At 39.8% G+C, this 15,288-nt stretch overlaps 1 protein-coding gene across 4 annotated transcripts in view; it reads left to right on the top strand.

Moving 5' to 3' along the window:
- Nucleotides 1-15,288, top strand: part of LOC117763640 (microtubule-associated protein 1A-like) — an 81,214-nt gene that overhangs the window by 48,520 nt on the left and 17,406 nt on the right. For all 4 annotated transcript variants that reach the window (XM_034588912.1, XM_034588910.1, XM_034588911.1 and 1 more), the window contains one exon: nt 14,981-15,063. In XM_034588912.1, coding sequence (XP_034444803.1) covers nt 14,981-15,063 — 83 coding nt within the window. The remainder of the gene's footprint in view (nt 1-14,980; nt 15,064-15,288) is intronic.

Genomic DNA, 15,288 nt, shown 5'->3' with positions numbered 1-15,288 from the left:
TGTGTCACTAATATTTCCCACCATCTGACAACTGCGCCAACAGTGAAAATGGGGGTTCTGAGGGTTTTTAAAAAAGATATTTTTTGGGGTAAAGAATTTACCTCTGTATTGAGAAATTTGTGCATAAAAATAACTGCTATAATAATAATAATAATAATAATAATACATCGTATTTATATAGCGCTTTCCAAAGCTCTCAAAATCGCTGTACATGGTGAAGGATAAAAATAAGGAAACAATAAAATCTTTAATAAAATAAAAAATTATGATAGTGAGGTACTAAAAAAATAAAAACAAAATTCAAGCATGGGGTGGGGGGGTTTAGCTTGGGAAGGCAAGTCTGAAGAGGTGGGTTTTGAGGGCCTTTTTGAATGATAGCAGTGTGGAGGCATTTTTGATATGGGGTGGTAATGTGTTCAACAGAGAGGGGGCGGCGACTGAAAATGCCCTGTCACCCCAGGTTCAGCGCTTGGTCCTAGGGACCTGAAGGAGGTCCCTAGGAGGGGGCCAGGTTGTTGAAGGTCTTGTAGGTGGTGAGTAGAATCTTGAAGGTTATCCTGTAGGGCAGGAATGAGAGGGTTCGACCCCACCCTCTCATTCCTGCCTCAAAGGTTGCAGATTTGGGTGGAGGGGGTGACAATGGAGCCATCAATATTGAGTTTGAATTCCAGAATGGGGCGTGTAAGGGGCCAATAATTAGAATTTCTGATTTATTGCAGTTGAGTTTTAGAAAGTTTCTTTGCATCCATGTTTTAATGTCCATTAGGCAAGTGGTGAGGGTGGAGTGTGTGGCCGCAGTCTTGGAGGAGAAGTAGAGCTGAGTGTCGTCAGCATAGCAGTGGAACTGGAGGCCATGGTGACGGAGGATCTGCCCAAGTGGTAGCATGTAGATGATGAAGAGAAGGGGACCAAGCACCGAACCTTGGGTGACACCATGGGTGACAGGAACTGTAATGGATTTGCAGTTGCTGATTGAGATGAATTGATGTCTGTCGGAGAGGTAGGGTGGAACCAGGAGAGGCCAGTGCTAGTAATGCCGAGGGTGGTTTTGAGGCATGTGATGAGTGTGGAATAGTTAATGGTGTCAAAAGCTGAACTGAGGTCGAGTAGCAGGAGGATGCTGATGGAACCGGAGTCTGAGGATAACAATAGGTCACTTGTGATTTTGATCAGAGCAGTCTCAGTGCTGTGTTTTGTACGGAAACCAGATTGAAAGGGCTCATATAGGTTATTGGAGTCAAGGTGGGATTTGATCTGATTAGATTCTGGACTCTCCAGTGCTTTTGACAGGAAGGGCAGGTTGGAAATTGGCCGGTACTTAATGGGGGAGTCGGGGTGGGGAGAGATGTTTTGACAAGGGTGGAGGGGAATGGGTCCAAGGCGCTTGTAGAGGACTTCATACTGGCTACCACTGAGGATAGGTCAGATGAAGAGATTTCAGTGAAGGATGAGAGGGTGTGATCTGTCTGCTTGGGGGGGTCAGGTTCGGGTCCAAGTGGGGTGGGGGAGGCCAGCTGGTTGTGAATAGAGTCGATTTTATTTTGGAAGAATAAAATCTTTTGGAAGAAATGTACAATTCATTGCATTTGTCAACAGTGAAGGAGTGAGAGAGGTTGTCCATGGGTTTGAGGAGTTTGTTGATGGTGGAGAAAAGGGTTCTTGGGTTGTCACGGCCAGATTGGATTAATTAGTAAAATGCAGAGCTGGTAGTGTTGAGAGTTGGCGTCCCTTTGATTTCAGCTGGTGCAGCTCGTCAGAGAACCAGGGGGTGGAGTGGGTGAAGGAGACAGAGCTGGTTTGAATGGGAGCTAGCTGGTCCAGGCAGAGTGTGGTGTTTGTGTGAGTTGACCAGGTTGGTGGGAGAGACGTTCTGCATGAGGGTGAAGTCTGAGATCCTGTTTCTGATCAAAGTAATTCATGACTTTTGTATCAGGGCTCCAGACTAACTTTTAAAATTGGTTGCATTGACTTTCTTTTTGTCATTTAGGTGCACCAGCACAGAATATAGGTGCACCTAAAATATTTTACTGCGCCCTTTGGCACCGCAGTAATACACTTGTTATACCTTTTCTTAACAGTTCCCAGATGCACTGGTAATTTCTGTATAAGGGCTGGGTTTGATTCCATTTGATTTGTTTGAATATCGATTTAGTTTAGGATATTTCAGTGTACAATCATTTTTGCCTGGATATGAAAGAAATGATTGCCCTTCATCGTAAGTTTCACTTTCTTTATTCTCCAAACTCAGATATTACTTTCCTTTTGGAAAGATGGACCAAATACTCTGTTGTAGAAATGCAATATAAATATTTCAGGAAACAGTTTTTAAAGTTTCTGTTGAAATATAGAATGTTTGGCTGTCTGTAAACCCTGTGTTCATATGACACCTTTCACTAAATGCACTGTTAAAAGTTTTTGAAAATAAGCTTAATAAGGACCTTTACATTAGAGAGAGGTTGTGCATTACAGTTCTGATCTAGAGGCTATTTGCTTTAATAAAAACATATTAATAACTCCCCTTCAAAGTAACAGTCAAAAATTGTAAATGCTCAACATTCGTTGTAAAAAGCTCATTATGCTACCAATAAAGCCGACGTGTCTGAATGTGACCTCTTGTCCTAGAGATGCAGAAAAGGACAGTTACTGTGGGTATTTATACTGTTGGACAGTGTTTGTCGTGGCCTTAAAAAGATGGTCCGACACATTTTAGTGTGATGTTTTGGCAGCATGACTTGTAGTGTGTGTGTGTGTGTGTGTGTGAGAGAGAGTGCATGTTTGAACTTAGACTGCTTTCAGTGCCTCTCTGGGTCTTTAGACGTGGGAGGACTACAGGGGGAAGTACTGATGTCATGGTTGGCACGATGTGGACCGAACTCTAAGAGACAGAGACACTTTGCCAATATCCCGCTGCCCGTTTCTTTCAGCAGCTCTCAGTGCATTTTCATGCCTCTCCTCACTCAGGGTGGTCGGTAGGCTTTTCAATCTATTCTCTCTTACACTCTGTTTACTTCTTCTCCTACAGGTCTTTCAACCAACTGGTTTATTTGTCAAACTATTTGCAAATGTTACTGTAAGTCCATCAACAACTTCAACTTCAGTGTGAAGTTCTGTCTGTGTACACTCAGCTGCTTGATTTATCACACTACCATTGATTCTTCAATATTTATCCACCCAATATTGATCTGTCTGGGCTTTGGCTTCATTAAAACTATGAAATATGTATTTGAATTGATCGTGTAACTGTTTTTGTGTTCTCTGGTTGTGTTAGTATGGATTTAGTTTTTATTGTAACTGCAGTTTTGGGAAAGACTTAGTAGTATAGCTTTTTTGGGGGGGGGGCTATACTGTATGAGGGAGTATTAGGGCAACTTTGAGGTGAAAAAATATGAGATATCGAGAGTAAAGTTGAAATATTACAAGAAAAATGTTGTAATATTATCAGTGTGTTAAAATCAGGAATGTGGAGCATCTTTTTACATAAGTAAGTACTCGTTTCACGAATAACAAAATACTCATAATACAAAATACACACATAAAGACTTTGAACAGATTGAGTGAGAGGTTGTTTACTCCAAAGAAAGAACCACACAGACTCAGAGGCCTTTTTTGTGGAGGAGGAAATGTTCAGTGGTAGTCGACTGTGAGGTTATCATTGGTTACATCTGTGTGATATACAAAGGAGTTCCACAGTTTCTCAAGAAACAGTGAGGTTTTTTTTCTTTATTCTTTATTTGTAATATTATCAATATTTTCTCTTTAAATCACAATTTTATTCTCGTAATATTATGTAATTATTCTCGAAAACTCAGATTTGTTTTTGGCATGGATTTAATACTCCATGGTAATTGATATTTCAGCATTTAAAAAAATCTGATCAGGACTTTTTGGCTGATATTGATAACAAAACATGACGCATGTGTTTTTGTCACAATAAATATGCATGTTAAAGAATAGGGACAAAAATATCCTGTATATTTTGTGTGTGTGTGTGTGTGTGTGTGTGTGTGTGTGTGTGTGTGTGTGTGTGTGTGTGTGTGTGTGTGTGTGTGTGTGTGTGTGTGTGTGTGTGTGTGTGTGAGAGCAAGCTGTGGGGCAACACCATGGCAGTCAGCAACAAAGACTGAACAGACTTGTGAAAGGAGCTCAGAGGCCCTTCCAGGAACACATGAAAAGGAGGTGATTGGGACGACTGGTGTTATGTGAGGTGAACTAACTCTGGATAAGTCTGGCCTTAAATACTGTGAATCTTACACACTGAAATACCTAAGAGCTCTGACTCTTTTGACACTATCCTCTCCTTCTATTCCCATTGATTTCTTCCTTTTAATGTCACAGAGAGGATGAGGATGAGCTAATACTTCAGGCATGCGTGAAATCAGGTGAAAAGTTCTTCTGAAAAGACTGAATAAGTCCGTAAAGAGCTTGGCAACCAGTTGGCCAATGTTCTTTCTCTCTGAGTGGAAGCTATTTTAGAACACAACCTGAAGGACTGTGGACTCTGTTACATTTAAAGGTCCAGAAATGAAAATGCACTTATTGCAGAACTATGGCTGTTAATAGCATAAAGTCTTATTTCATCAGATTATCAATACTCATACAAACAGGGTTTGAAGAAGGTTCAGGTTTAGGTCGGGCTGGGGTCTTGGATTCTCCTCGGTTTACCTTTGGGCAGTCTGGCTTCCCCCCACAGTCAAAAAACATGCATTTAGAGGTCATGGGTTAATTGTACTCACTTGGAGACTCTAAATTGACTGTAGGTGTGAATGTGAGTGTGAATATTTTTTTGTCTCTATATGTCAGCCCTGAGATAAGCTGGCGACCTGTCCAGGGGTGTACCCCATGTCTCACCCAATGTCGGCAGGGATTGGCTCTGGCATCCCCCTCGACCTGCAGAGAATAAGCAGTACAGATGATGAATGGATGGATGCAAACATGCATGTCTTTGTTTTTGTGTTTCATATGCAACCTTTGACTTGTGAATTCAAAAGTACAACTAAACTTGCTTAAAACTAATCTAAACTAAAACTAGACAAAGTGATTGGATCAATAACTGGACAATGTAAACCCACCTGCAGCTTTAGGCCTCAGAGCGGCCCTGTGCAGTGCTCTCAGTACCCAAACAGACATAACCACGTGTTTGTTGGACGTTGATGAGTTTTCAGATGTGGCCTACTTTCTTGCAGATCTGTGGCTCAGTGTTGACCCAAAGCAAGATGATTATACTGGAGCTATCAGCATGCTCGCCTAGTACACAGATAACAGACTATTTATCTGCAATGATTTACCATGGTGTGTATTTGGGAGAGGGATTAGCTTGGAGGAAACCCACCACTGATGTTTCTGTGTACAGACTTAAGCTGTGACAAAAGGGACTTGAGTTTCATTTCTTAAAGATAAGATACACACCAGCTGATTCTTCTAAATCAGGATGGATTTGCAGGGGTTTGGATATTCACTGTAATCGCTCCTTACATTGCATTACATTACATTTCATTTAGCTGACGCTTTTATCCAAGGCGACTTACAATAAGTGCATTCAACCATGAGGGTACAAACCCAGAACAACAAGAACCAAGTAAGTACAATTTGCTTCAAAAAAAGCCAAACTACAAACTACTACTTTTAAATTTTAATCCTAGGTGTAGTCAGAAGAGATGCGTCTTTAGTCTGTGGCGGAAGATGTATAGACTTTCTGCTGTCCTGATGTCAATGGGGAGCTCGTTCCACCATTTAGGAGCCAGTACGGTATAATGCTTGAAAATAATAATACCTGCTTAGTATTTCAGTCTTATTTAATCCACAGTATGGTCAGACTCAAGCACATCTCTAGTATTTTTCTATTGGGAACAGTAACTTATCCTCACACCCAAGACTGATTTCTTAAAACTAGACCCTGACTGATTTATCGGTTGAGCCTTTTACAGACAGAGAGTTCTCGTGAACCAAAGGGAATGAACATGATATCTCAAGTCTGCCTTTAGGTAGTTTTACAATATATTGACGGGTTGTCAACTGGACTGTAAGATGAGTTGTTTCGATTTTAGTGGTAAAAGGCCACTATGACCTATTATGAGTGTGGACATTTTTGTTGGACTTAAACTGCACTGGTTGGCGGATGCATACAACCACAGTACGGTATTTCTAGTTTATTTTTATTTACAATTATTTATTATAAAGTTTATGCTTAAACTGTGGAGTATCAAACCTCAGTTAACATCTTAAAATTATCTTTGTATATAAGGGCCACTATATAAGTTTCAGAATCTTTTCACTCCTATATATCGTAACAAGTTACTAAAAAGTATGAGAAAATCAAAATGGTGTTTACGTGGAAACAAATGCATGAACTTTCATTGTTTTTCTATCTGACATCACCGTAGTTGTTATGGATGATCAAATGTAGTTTTGAGAGAGGAGAGAGAGACCAGGAACACTTGTGTCCCTTATTTGTTAATATTCTGGGGTGGTCATTTGAACCATTTATTGCCATGTACATTTTTTTGACATTTGTAAATGTTTCATCAAGATCAGTTGCTTTGTTTAATGTATTTATTACATACTTTTATGGCGGACGCTAATCAGGGTCAAATTAAACAAACAAATCAATCTTGAGGAAGTTTACTTGAGTTCATTTGACCACTTCAAATGGATAGATACTAGTTTTTTTGGCTTTTACCAGACAGATTATCAGCTAGTGGTTAGTTGCACAGAGGCTTTAACTGGCTTATCAACCCAATCATTCAGCACTGCCAAATCACAGGACCAGGATTAGCATCAGGAACTAAGACTCTGGCTTCCTGTTGCTGTTGTGAATGCCCCAGGTGCACAAGGTGTAAATTTGAATCCTGGGAATTCTTGAGATCTTTGATAAAGTTGCGATACATTGATTTATTTTGCATGAGAAGTTTGAAAACAGTGGGTGACATTGACAAATTTAAGCATCTATGCATTTATTACAGTAAAAAACAGGTTGCAATTAAAAATTGTGTCTGCCTGCTCATTTCTTCAAAAAAGCAATCAAATATAATTAACAATCCATTATTTTTAATATATTTTTTTATTTGTGCACAATTTGACATAATAACCGTGGAGACCAGTGAAAACGCTGTGATTAAGTTGACACGTTTCAGAGTTACAGGAGCTGCATTTTAATGGTCGGCACTGCAGACTGCAGCAGTGACTCAGCAGACACTTGATGCTTTTAGACACAAACAAAAGGTTGGACTTGTAGTTTTGATGCATTGCTTTAGTGCAGTGCTGAAATGAGCATCGAGACAATCGGGTCTGTAGTGGCTCCTTTAATTTTCCATCCCACTTCACATGACTTTATCTCTGAGCTCAGACAATAGAACTGAGCCGTGGGGAAAGAATGAGCTCACATTGGGAAAATGAGATTAAGAGCGGGGTAATAACGTTTTGATGTCAGGTTCAATCAACATCTGTTGATCTAACGTGAGTATGGAGATGAGGCCTGTGGCATCAGTTCAGCTTCATTAATCAGCTCATTGCATTACTTGACTTAACTTTACCGGATTAACTTTTAACAGAAACAAGGAGTTACAGCTGCAGGACATTTAGACGACCAGTGAGTAGAAAATATTTACCAGGTGCAACAGAGTGACCGGTGTTGTTTGTACCTTGTGTGTTTGTGTGTGTTTGTCATCATTGCTAAATGTGGTCCTGGAGGGACCAACTCTTCAATGAGACAGTACTTTGGCAGGTGTTTATATGTCTGTGGGCAGATTTTATCACCATTTTAGCATCACAACTGTGAAAGATAGTTACAAAACTTTAGGTGTGCATAGCTGACTTATAACCTCAATTCAAAGATGGGTTGGTCTGATAATAATGTAGTGTTTCAGTGTTTCAATTCAGTCAGACCACTCACGTTAAAATGTTTATTACAACAGTAGAACATGTTAGTGTTTGGCGTCTGCATCATTCCCCTAGATATGATTGCATAGATATGATTAGAGTGATGAGCAAATATTTACAAACTCACGTCGGAGCCTACAGGTGGATGCTGGGGTGGTGGAGGGGCTGAAGACACCCGATGAATGTCACATGATTGGAGCAGCGCAGCTCGAGTTGGCTGCCTGAAGTAGCTCGCAAGCATCGCTCCATTGAAAGAAACCTTATTTTTTCACCTGCCATATTTCTATTTCTGCGAACCTCATTAACATTCTTCCATGTCATGTGTCAGCAATACATTTATTGCAAGTCATTTTAAATAAACTGGGCTTTAGTGCCTTATATCCAGAGGCAACACTTATGTGTCCCTGTGGAGGTAAATGCTCGGTAAGCTAGGTATATTAGGACTATGATATACCTTTCAATGGCAAACTAATTGACAGGGCTTCAATCATTGGTCAAGTCATCAGTTAGTTGATTGGCAGAAACAGCTATTTTGTTAAATGACTTTAGTTAAAGTCATTTGTAGATGAAAAATGTATCTCAAACATTGAGATTTTATGCTTCAGGGTACATCAGAAGCCTTAGACCTATACTTTTCAATGGGAATCACTGCTTTTATTTTCAATAGATAAAAATGAACTCAGCTACATACTGAATCTGTCTCCCTAGAAGCAGCTTCTGCTGTATTTTTGTTACCTATAGTCTTTAAATTCCTTAAACCATCTTCCCACCACCCGCCTGTCACTGTAAATGTGGAACATGCTATCTGGAGCAGTGCAGGGGCAGTTTTTTCCGACTTTAAAAAGAGTGTTCTCGTTTTGGGAGTTCAGACGTGGATATTTATATCAAACAGGTCAGCTGAGGAAGCTCTGTCTGACAAACGACCTTCCTTCCTCCGGGGCCTCTCAGCTATGAATGTGCAAACGACCAAAAGGGAGCCAAGAGTTCACTTCCACAACACCAAGACCCAAGTCAAGGGACTAAAGCGGAGCAGATGATGCACAGTGTCTACTCTGCCACCAAAGTTATTTTTGTCAAGAAAGTGGATCATTGCAGATGTGTGACCTTGTTTGACACAGATGCTCCTGCTGGATGACACATTACTGAACATTTCTCTGGACCAGGACATGAGATGAGACAATGACAGGACAAATTCAGGTTTAAGGGTTCAGTATAGGGTTAGGGTTAGGGTTAATAACCCAAAAAGTATAATTACAAATCTAGAAGTCAAGGACACAGAGCAATGAATGGAGCAAATTAATAAACTGGTTCACTTTGTTAATAACTTTAATATCATTATGTTTCTACTAACAGCAAAATTATCTGCAATCCTTCGAACCACTTTTTTCCTATTGTTTTATGTTGTCTCAACTTCCTGCAATTGTTCCGAAAGTCTGAACTAACCAAAAAACTGCAAACGATCTGAACCATTATTCAGTTTGATCCGGACTGAGACCATCTCTTTTGATCTTTCTAAAATTCAGAAAGTTTCAGACAAAACACTGTTGGCAAATACTAGTCTAGTCTTTTAAGCCCAAATGCAGTTTCTTTGTCTAATGCAGTGGCCTTAGTGAACTGCAGAAGTATGTCACAATGAAATGATAATGATATGTAGAGTTGTGTTGAAAATCCCAGATATATAAACAATATACAGAGTTGACTGATGTGACTAGAAGCTGAGAGTTCAGTTAGGATTGATTTAGCCCAAACAGAAAGCAGTGAGCCTAAAACAGAAGTTTGCAGAAATTAGACGCATTCAAGTAGAAATATGAACATTTATATCTGTCTCCTTTTTTTACTGTGATTCTCAAAATGCCCTCGGCTGAATGTCTCCTCATCTGATAGGATGCCTCTTCTTCACTGTCTGGGATGCCAATGAAGCGAAGCCACAGGGATGAATAGTTGGGGGCAACTTGGCGGAACGTAGTCTGTATAAACAAACACATTTGGCCTGCCTGAGGATACTTTACTGTAATTTTCAGTAACAGCCTTGGTTTTTCTTACATATTGCAGAGCACAGGGTTTAAGCTGCTGGTTCCATCAACATACACGTCAACTGCAAAGCTTGTCATCCACTGAGCGCTTGAGAAATGGCAAAGAAGGTATATGTTTTGATATTTTTGTTGTGTCTACCACAGAGTTTTCTTTGTCAGCAAACAAATTTCCCTGGACCTAGGGATGTTATTTATTTAAAAAGAGCTCATCTCAGACTTCTATTAAGTAGTTAATTAATGTTGCGTTCACTTAAGAGAGAACACAAGGCTGACTGCTGTGGAGACTTGTAGTAGGTGGATATGTATTGAATCAAGCGTGTGTGACGCACTGCAGAGATTAAAACCTTGACTTAAGTCTCTGAGAAAATCCATCAGTCTTACCAGTTGACAGCTTCCTGTAGGCTGAGCACATTTATAATTTTGTCAATAAGCAACTTTAACAATGATGCAGATAAGGTAGCATATGTCATTGACCTACATAAACAAATAGCTATTAAAAGATACATTAATATGCAGATATACAATACATTTGTATGCAGCAGTGTGGCTCAAGGAATGACACAGTCCAGTCCTTAACACTTTGGCAATCCCTACAAGGTTGACATTTGTGGGTTTGAGTAAGGTTGGGTATCACTGCCTAACCGTTGCCAGAACTGATACTTTTTCCTTAAAAAAGCACAAAACTACAGTTGACGATAAGAACAGCTTTTTTATTGCTAAAGCAAACTGTAAATCGAATGCCTGTGGCGTTTTAACATGTATCAGGACATGTTGTATTGATGACACACAAATACACGCTGTGATAAAACCTTTTTTAACAGTATAGCACTGTCGCTAAAAAGTACTGTTAATGAGAATTAAGAGAAAATAAATACGTTTTATTGCTGCTGTTTTATGTCCTCAGTAGGAATGATGACTAAACACTGAGCTTTAACATTTACTCGCCTGCAACCAACTCAAGCCCTCTGCTGTGTTATCGTATCCTACATGAGCACTAAGCAGGTCTTTGATTAAAACAGACGAGGTGGGTGTGGATCCACACAATATAAAGAAATGACTCATCTATAGTCAAATCCTTATATAAGATGAATAGTTTGGACCCTTTCAAACCTAATTTTGAATATATTTCATGTGCCAAGTAGGTTAATAAAATCAGATTTCCTAACCTGAGGTTCACATTATCATTCAATAGTTCCATGCTATATGAAGCTGAATTTGTATGTCATGCTGTGCAGTTCGTCCGTACTCTTTCACTTTACCATATCCATCACAGGGCATTAGGACAACTAAGTATTTATTTGATTGTTGATTATTTGCCAATATATATATTTTCCATAAAATACCCCAAATTTTTTAAAACTGTTTAAATTTAAATTTCCATAAACTAAAGTGACATCTTCAAATATGTTGTTAGAACATGAAGTTCATGTACAACAAAGGAGCCAATTCACAAATTTAGCATATATAACACGTTTTGTATTTATTAACAATTATAGCTTCTCTGTTATATATGAAGACATTTATAATCACACATTTTGTTTTACTATATTGACAGTCCAGATAATGACTGTCAATATTCTAAAACAAAATTATACAGCAGACACCATTTCTGGGTGCCCACTGGTGGAGTTGTAGTAGTTGTTAAGAAATACATGATAGGGTGTTAATCATTTCAGGAATTAACAAATAGTGCAGCTCTTGATCTAATATTAAATTACTCAATGTCAACACTTTTACTTGCAATTACATAAATTACATTGATTAAGAACAATTCACTGATAATGTATAACCACACCACCAGAGTCACATACAGATCTCCGCCCATTAGTTGTGTGTGGTAGTGAGAGTGAACCTGACCTGAGAGACGTCCGGCCCTCAGTGACAGTGACAGCCCTTTCAAATGCTCCTTATCGTTGAGGTCCTCTGACCTCTGGGGCCAAACAGCAGTGTTTCCGACTGACTCACTGTGTCTTTGTTGTTGTCGTATCACGTTCCAGTCTGCAGCGTTAGCGAGCAGTCACCCTGCAGGAAGCCATCAACAGCCGCTAATGCAGTCTGCTCTCCTCTGTTTCACCTGAGAAAAGCAGATTGGGAGGTCAAAGGGACACACCGTCTCTCGGGGCTTCATTCTCCTGAAAGGATTCGCACATTCATAGCTGCATGACGCCAGCGTTTCCGGCACTTGTATCGATCAGGTTGCCTCTGTGTTATCGTTTTGCACTTGTCAGCGTTTGAAGTATAAAAGAAAAACTTGCAAATCACCCCTCCCCCCGCAGCTTAGTCATGATGCTGTGAAAGTGGACGCGTCTGTGGGCAGATCTGCTGAAGCGTTAGATCCTCCTGACTGCTGCAGCTGTATTTTCATCTGAACACTAAAGGGTATCATTCCACCTCCATCCACACACCCTGCAGTCTCCTCTCTACCTCTGTGCTGCAGTTTAGTACAAATCATTGTTTTATATCTCATATTAGTGATGTAACTGCAGTGTGTCTGCAGGCCATCAAAACATGGGCGTCAGTTTCTATGGTAACATCAACAGCCACATCCTCTGATTTGTTTCATTGACGCTCTCTGAATGTTTGAGTTTTAATACATTTCATTTAGTTTTGCTTGATTTTACTGGCAACATTGATTTCTTGGATTCTCAGTTTCTTATTTATTTAGACTATTTTCATTCTCTGTTCAGACAGTCATATCAATAAGATTAAAGAGTAAAGAAATATGTAGAAGATCAAAAATTATATAAACTTAAATGAAACAGGATTCGGTTAGCAGTCAACAACTCAGTTTAACAGGTTTTAGATTAAAACATGTTCACATATGGAAAATGCCAAATATCATCTGGCCAGTTATCCTGTGATGCTAAATAGCAAAATGTGGGAGTCATCACCTCATACCCATGTCGTACCCATTTTAAAACATAGGACAAGATGGTGCGTATCCCTTTTAAAGGTCATCCACAGTAGTTTGATGATGCAATTTCAACCACCAGCAGGGATCACCATCAGATGTTAGGGACATATCATCAGCTGTGCACCTCAGCATCATCTGGTGTTTGGGCCGTTCTCCAGTCCCTAAGTTTGTCTTTGACTCTTTGAGCAACCTTATGGTGGCTGTTGCGAGAAAACCGCTGCAGCCAAGCTCCACTTGGAGAACTATTGCTTTCCAGCCTCATTGTTCTGTCTTAGATGCCATCCCTGCATTCCAAAGCCACTTCATCATAACATCTTCCAGTGCTTTTCCATATCAACGTCATCTTCGTGCTGATAAATGTCCTCACATGTGACTAAACCAGGAGTCAGCCTGCTGTTGCATTAAGTTGACTTCCCTGACTGCTCAGTAAGAGCCCAGATTCTCATGTTTATTGCTTCTCTGGTAAATCCAGTATTCTTCCAACATTTCTTGAAGTGTGAACATCTATAGTGTCACACCTCAGCCAGGGGTATTTACATTTCCATTCCGAAACCAGAAACCATTTGCTGGAATGGTGCTTTACTGGCTTCGCATTCAATCCGAGCATGTGCTTTATAGGCCTGTGGCATTGCATCTAAGGGAATAATGAAACAATGAAATAAATATTGTTGTTTTATAGATGTCACACATTTATGAAAAGTATACATTTTTAAATAGAAGGATATATGGGTGTGTATTTTGAGCATTGTTTTCACTATTAGCATTTTCATTTTAGTAAGCGTCACAGCAAGACGGTTATGGTTCGAATCCAGGGTCGGCTGAGGTCTTTCTGTGTGGAGATTGCATGTTTGTGTTGGTTTTCTCCAGATTCTCCAGCTTCCTCCCACAGTCCAAAGACAAACTGTAGTTTCCTAAGGGCATTTTTGGACAGACCTGAGAAAAGCTGAATAGATAGCTCAGCTTTTGGTTTTCTGTGCCTATTTATTCTACTAACACTCTGTTTTTGTTGCCAGAAAATATGAAAAGCAGCGTTGGCACAAAGTGCTATGATCTGAATAGATTTGCACTGGACTGTGTAACTGAGAGAGCAGAAGAAAAAAAACGACATTTCATTTTTATGACAATGTCACTGATGGATAGTTCCCTGATAAGAGTGTGGTTGACTATAAAAAACAATCTGCTTACATTTTCCTCAGTTATAATGTTAATATAATTTATTTCACTGAAGAGTAAGAAAGCATAAAGGGGCATGAAGGACAGTCATCCGCTACATAATGAGCACTTCTTCCTCTGACTCTGACTCTGGTGCAGAATTGTAAGCACCACTCTGATTGAGAGACACTGTAGCTGTGAAGTTTTTTTATCTTTTAATGTATGAAATTACTTTTCTTGCACCGTCTCCTGCATCTTAACTGTTGATAGTCCTTTATAATATGCCAATGTATCAGTCCCTCTGCCACCACAGCATCTGAGGCTGATTATATGATTTCTGCCAGCGATTATGACCAGACCCTAAAAAGATACCATTGGACCTCAAACTCAGGGGATGCACTGAAGAGTCAGAGATCCCACTATTATTAGACCTCTCTAATATTAGCGCCTGCATCTGTGCTGAAACAAAAGGGAATTAAAAACGTCACCTCTGAGTGGAATGAAGTGTTGATGCATAATGATGATGAATGTGTAAAAGGAGAATGGGAATGTGCTTTAAAATCGAATTCATTATGAGATATTTCCGTATGTGGTTTAGTGTTTATTTTTTCAAAGTATTGTTTTGGTTTTTTAATGTAAATCTCCTCCTGCAACACACTGCAAGTGGCACATATTTCTGTCCAGTGCGATAAGTCGTGTAAAGACAAATCCAGAAATCCAGTTTAATATCTAATATGACTGCTGAAATATCGGTCTTAACTAAGTGTGTATTGTTGTCATGGCTTAAATTTTAAACTTCAGCCAGCAGATATCCGTGACCTATTTCCTATTCCAACTTTTGTTCTTGTATTAATTTAAAAGTGGGTTGCCTGTCTCTATATAGTCATTGCCCCACATATGATAGAGAATGCAGTGTAGTGAATCTCCCTCATCACCGTCATGCCTTGATGAGGTTGGATGTTCATGAAAGAAGTTAACTGAATGTTTTTAATTCTCTCTCCTACAGGACAGAGGACTCTCTACCACAGAAGTGATGTCCTAGAGACGGTGGTGCTTGTCAACCCTTCAGAGGACACTGTTGTATCAGAGGTACATCAACATTCATATTCAGATGTATGGGACAAATCAGTGGACTGTATGTGTCAATACAATACATGATCTTCTAAGATCCCAAATGGATCCCGGTGGAAGAGATTCCTATGACCAATATTGCGCAGCAGGTGCAGTTCACTTTCTGTGGCACGAGCGCTCAGGCGCGACACTCAGACCATTGTAGAGCACACCAGGTGGCTGGTCAGCGCTGTATCTGTACCC

The sequence above is a fragment of the Hippoglossus hippoglossus genome, chromosome 6, assembly GCF_009819705.1.
Source record: "Hippoglossus hippoglossus isolate fHipHip1 chromosome 6, fHipHip1.pri, whole genome shotgun sequence".
Classification (NCBI taxonomy): Eukaryota; Metazoa; Chordata; class Actinopteri; order Pleuronectiformes; family Pleuronectidae; genus Hippoglossus; species Hippoglossus hippoglossus.
This window is presented reverse-complemented; position numbering and strand designations above follow the sequence as displayed.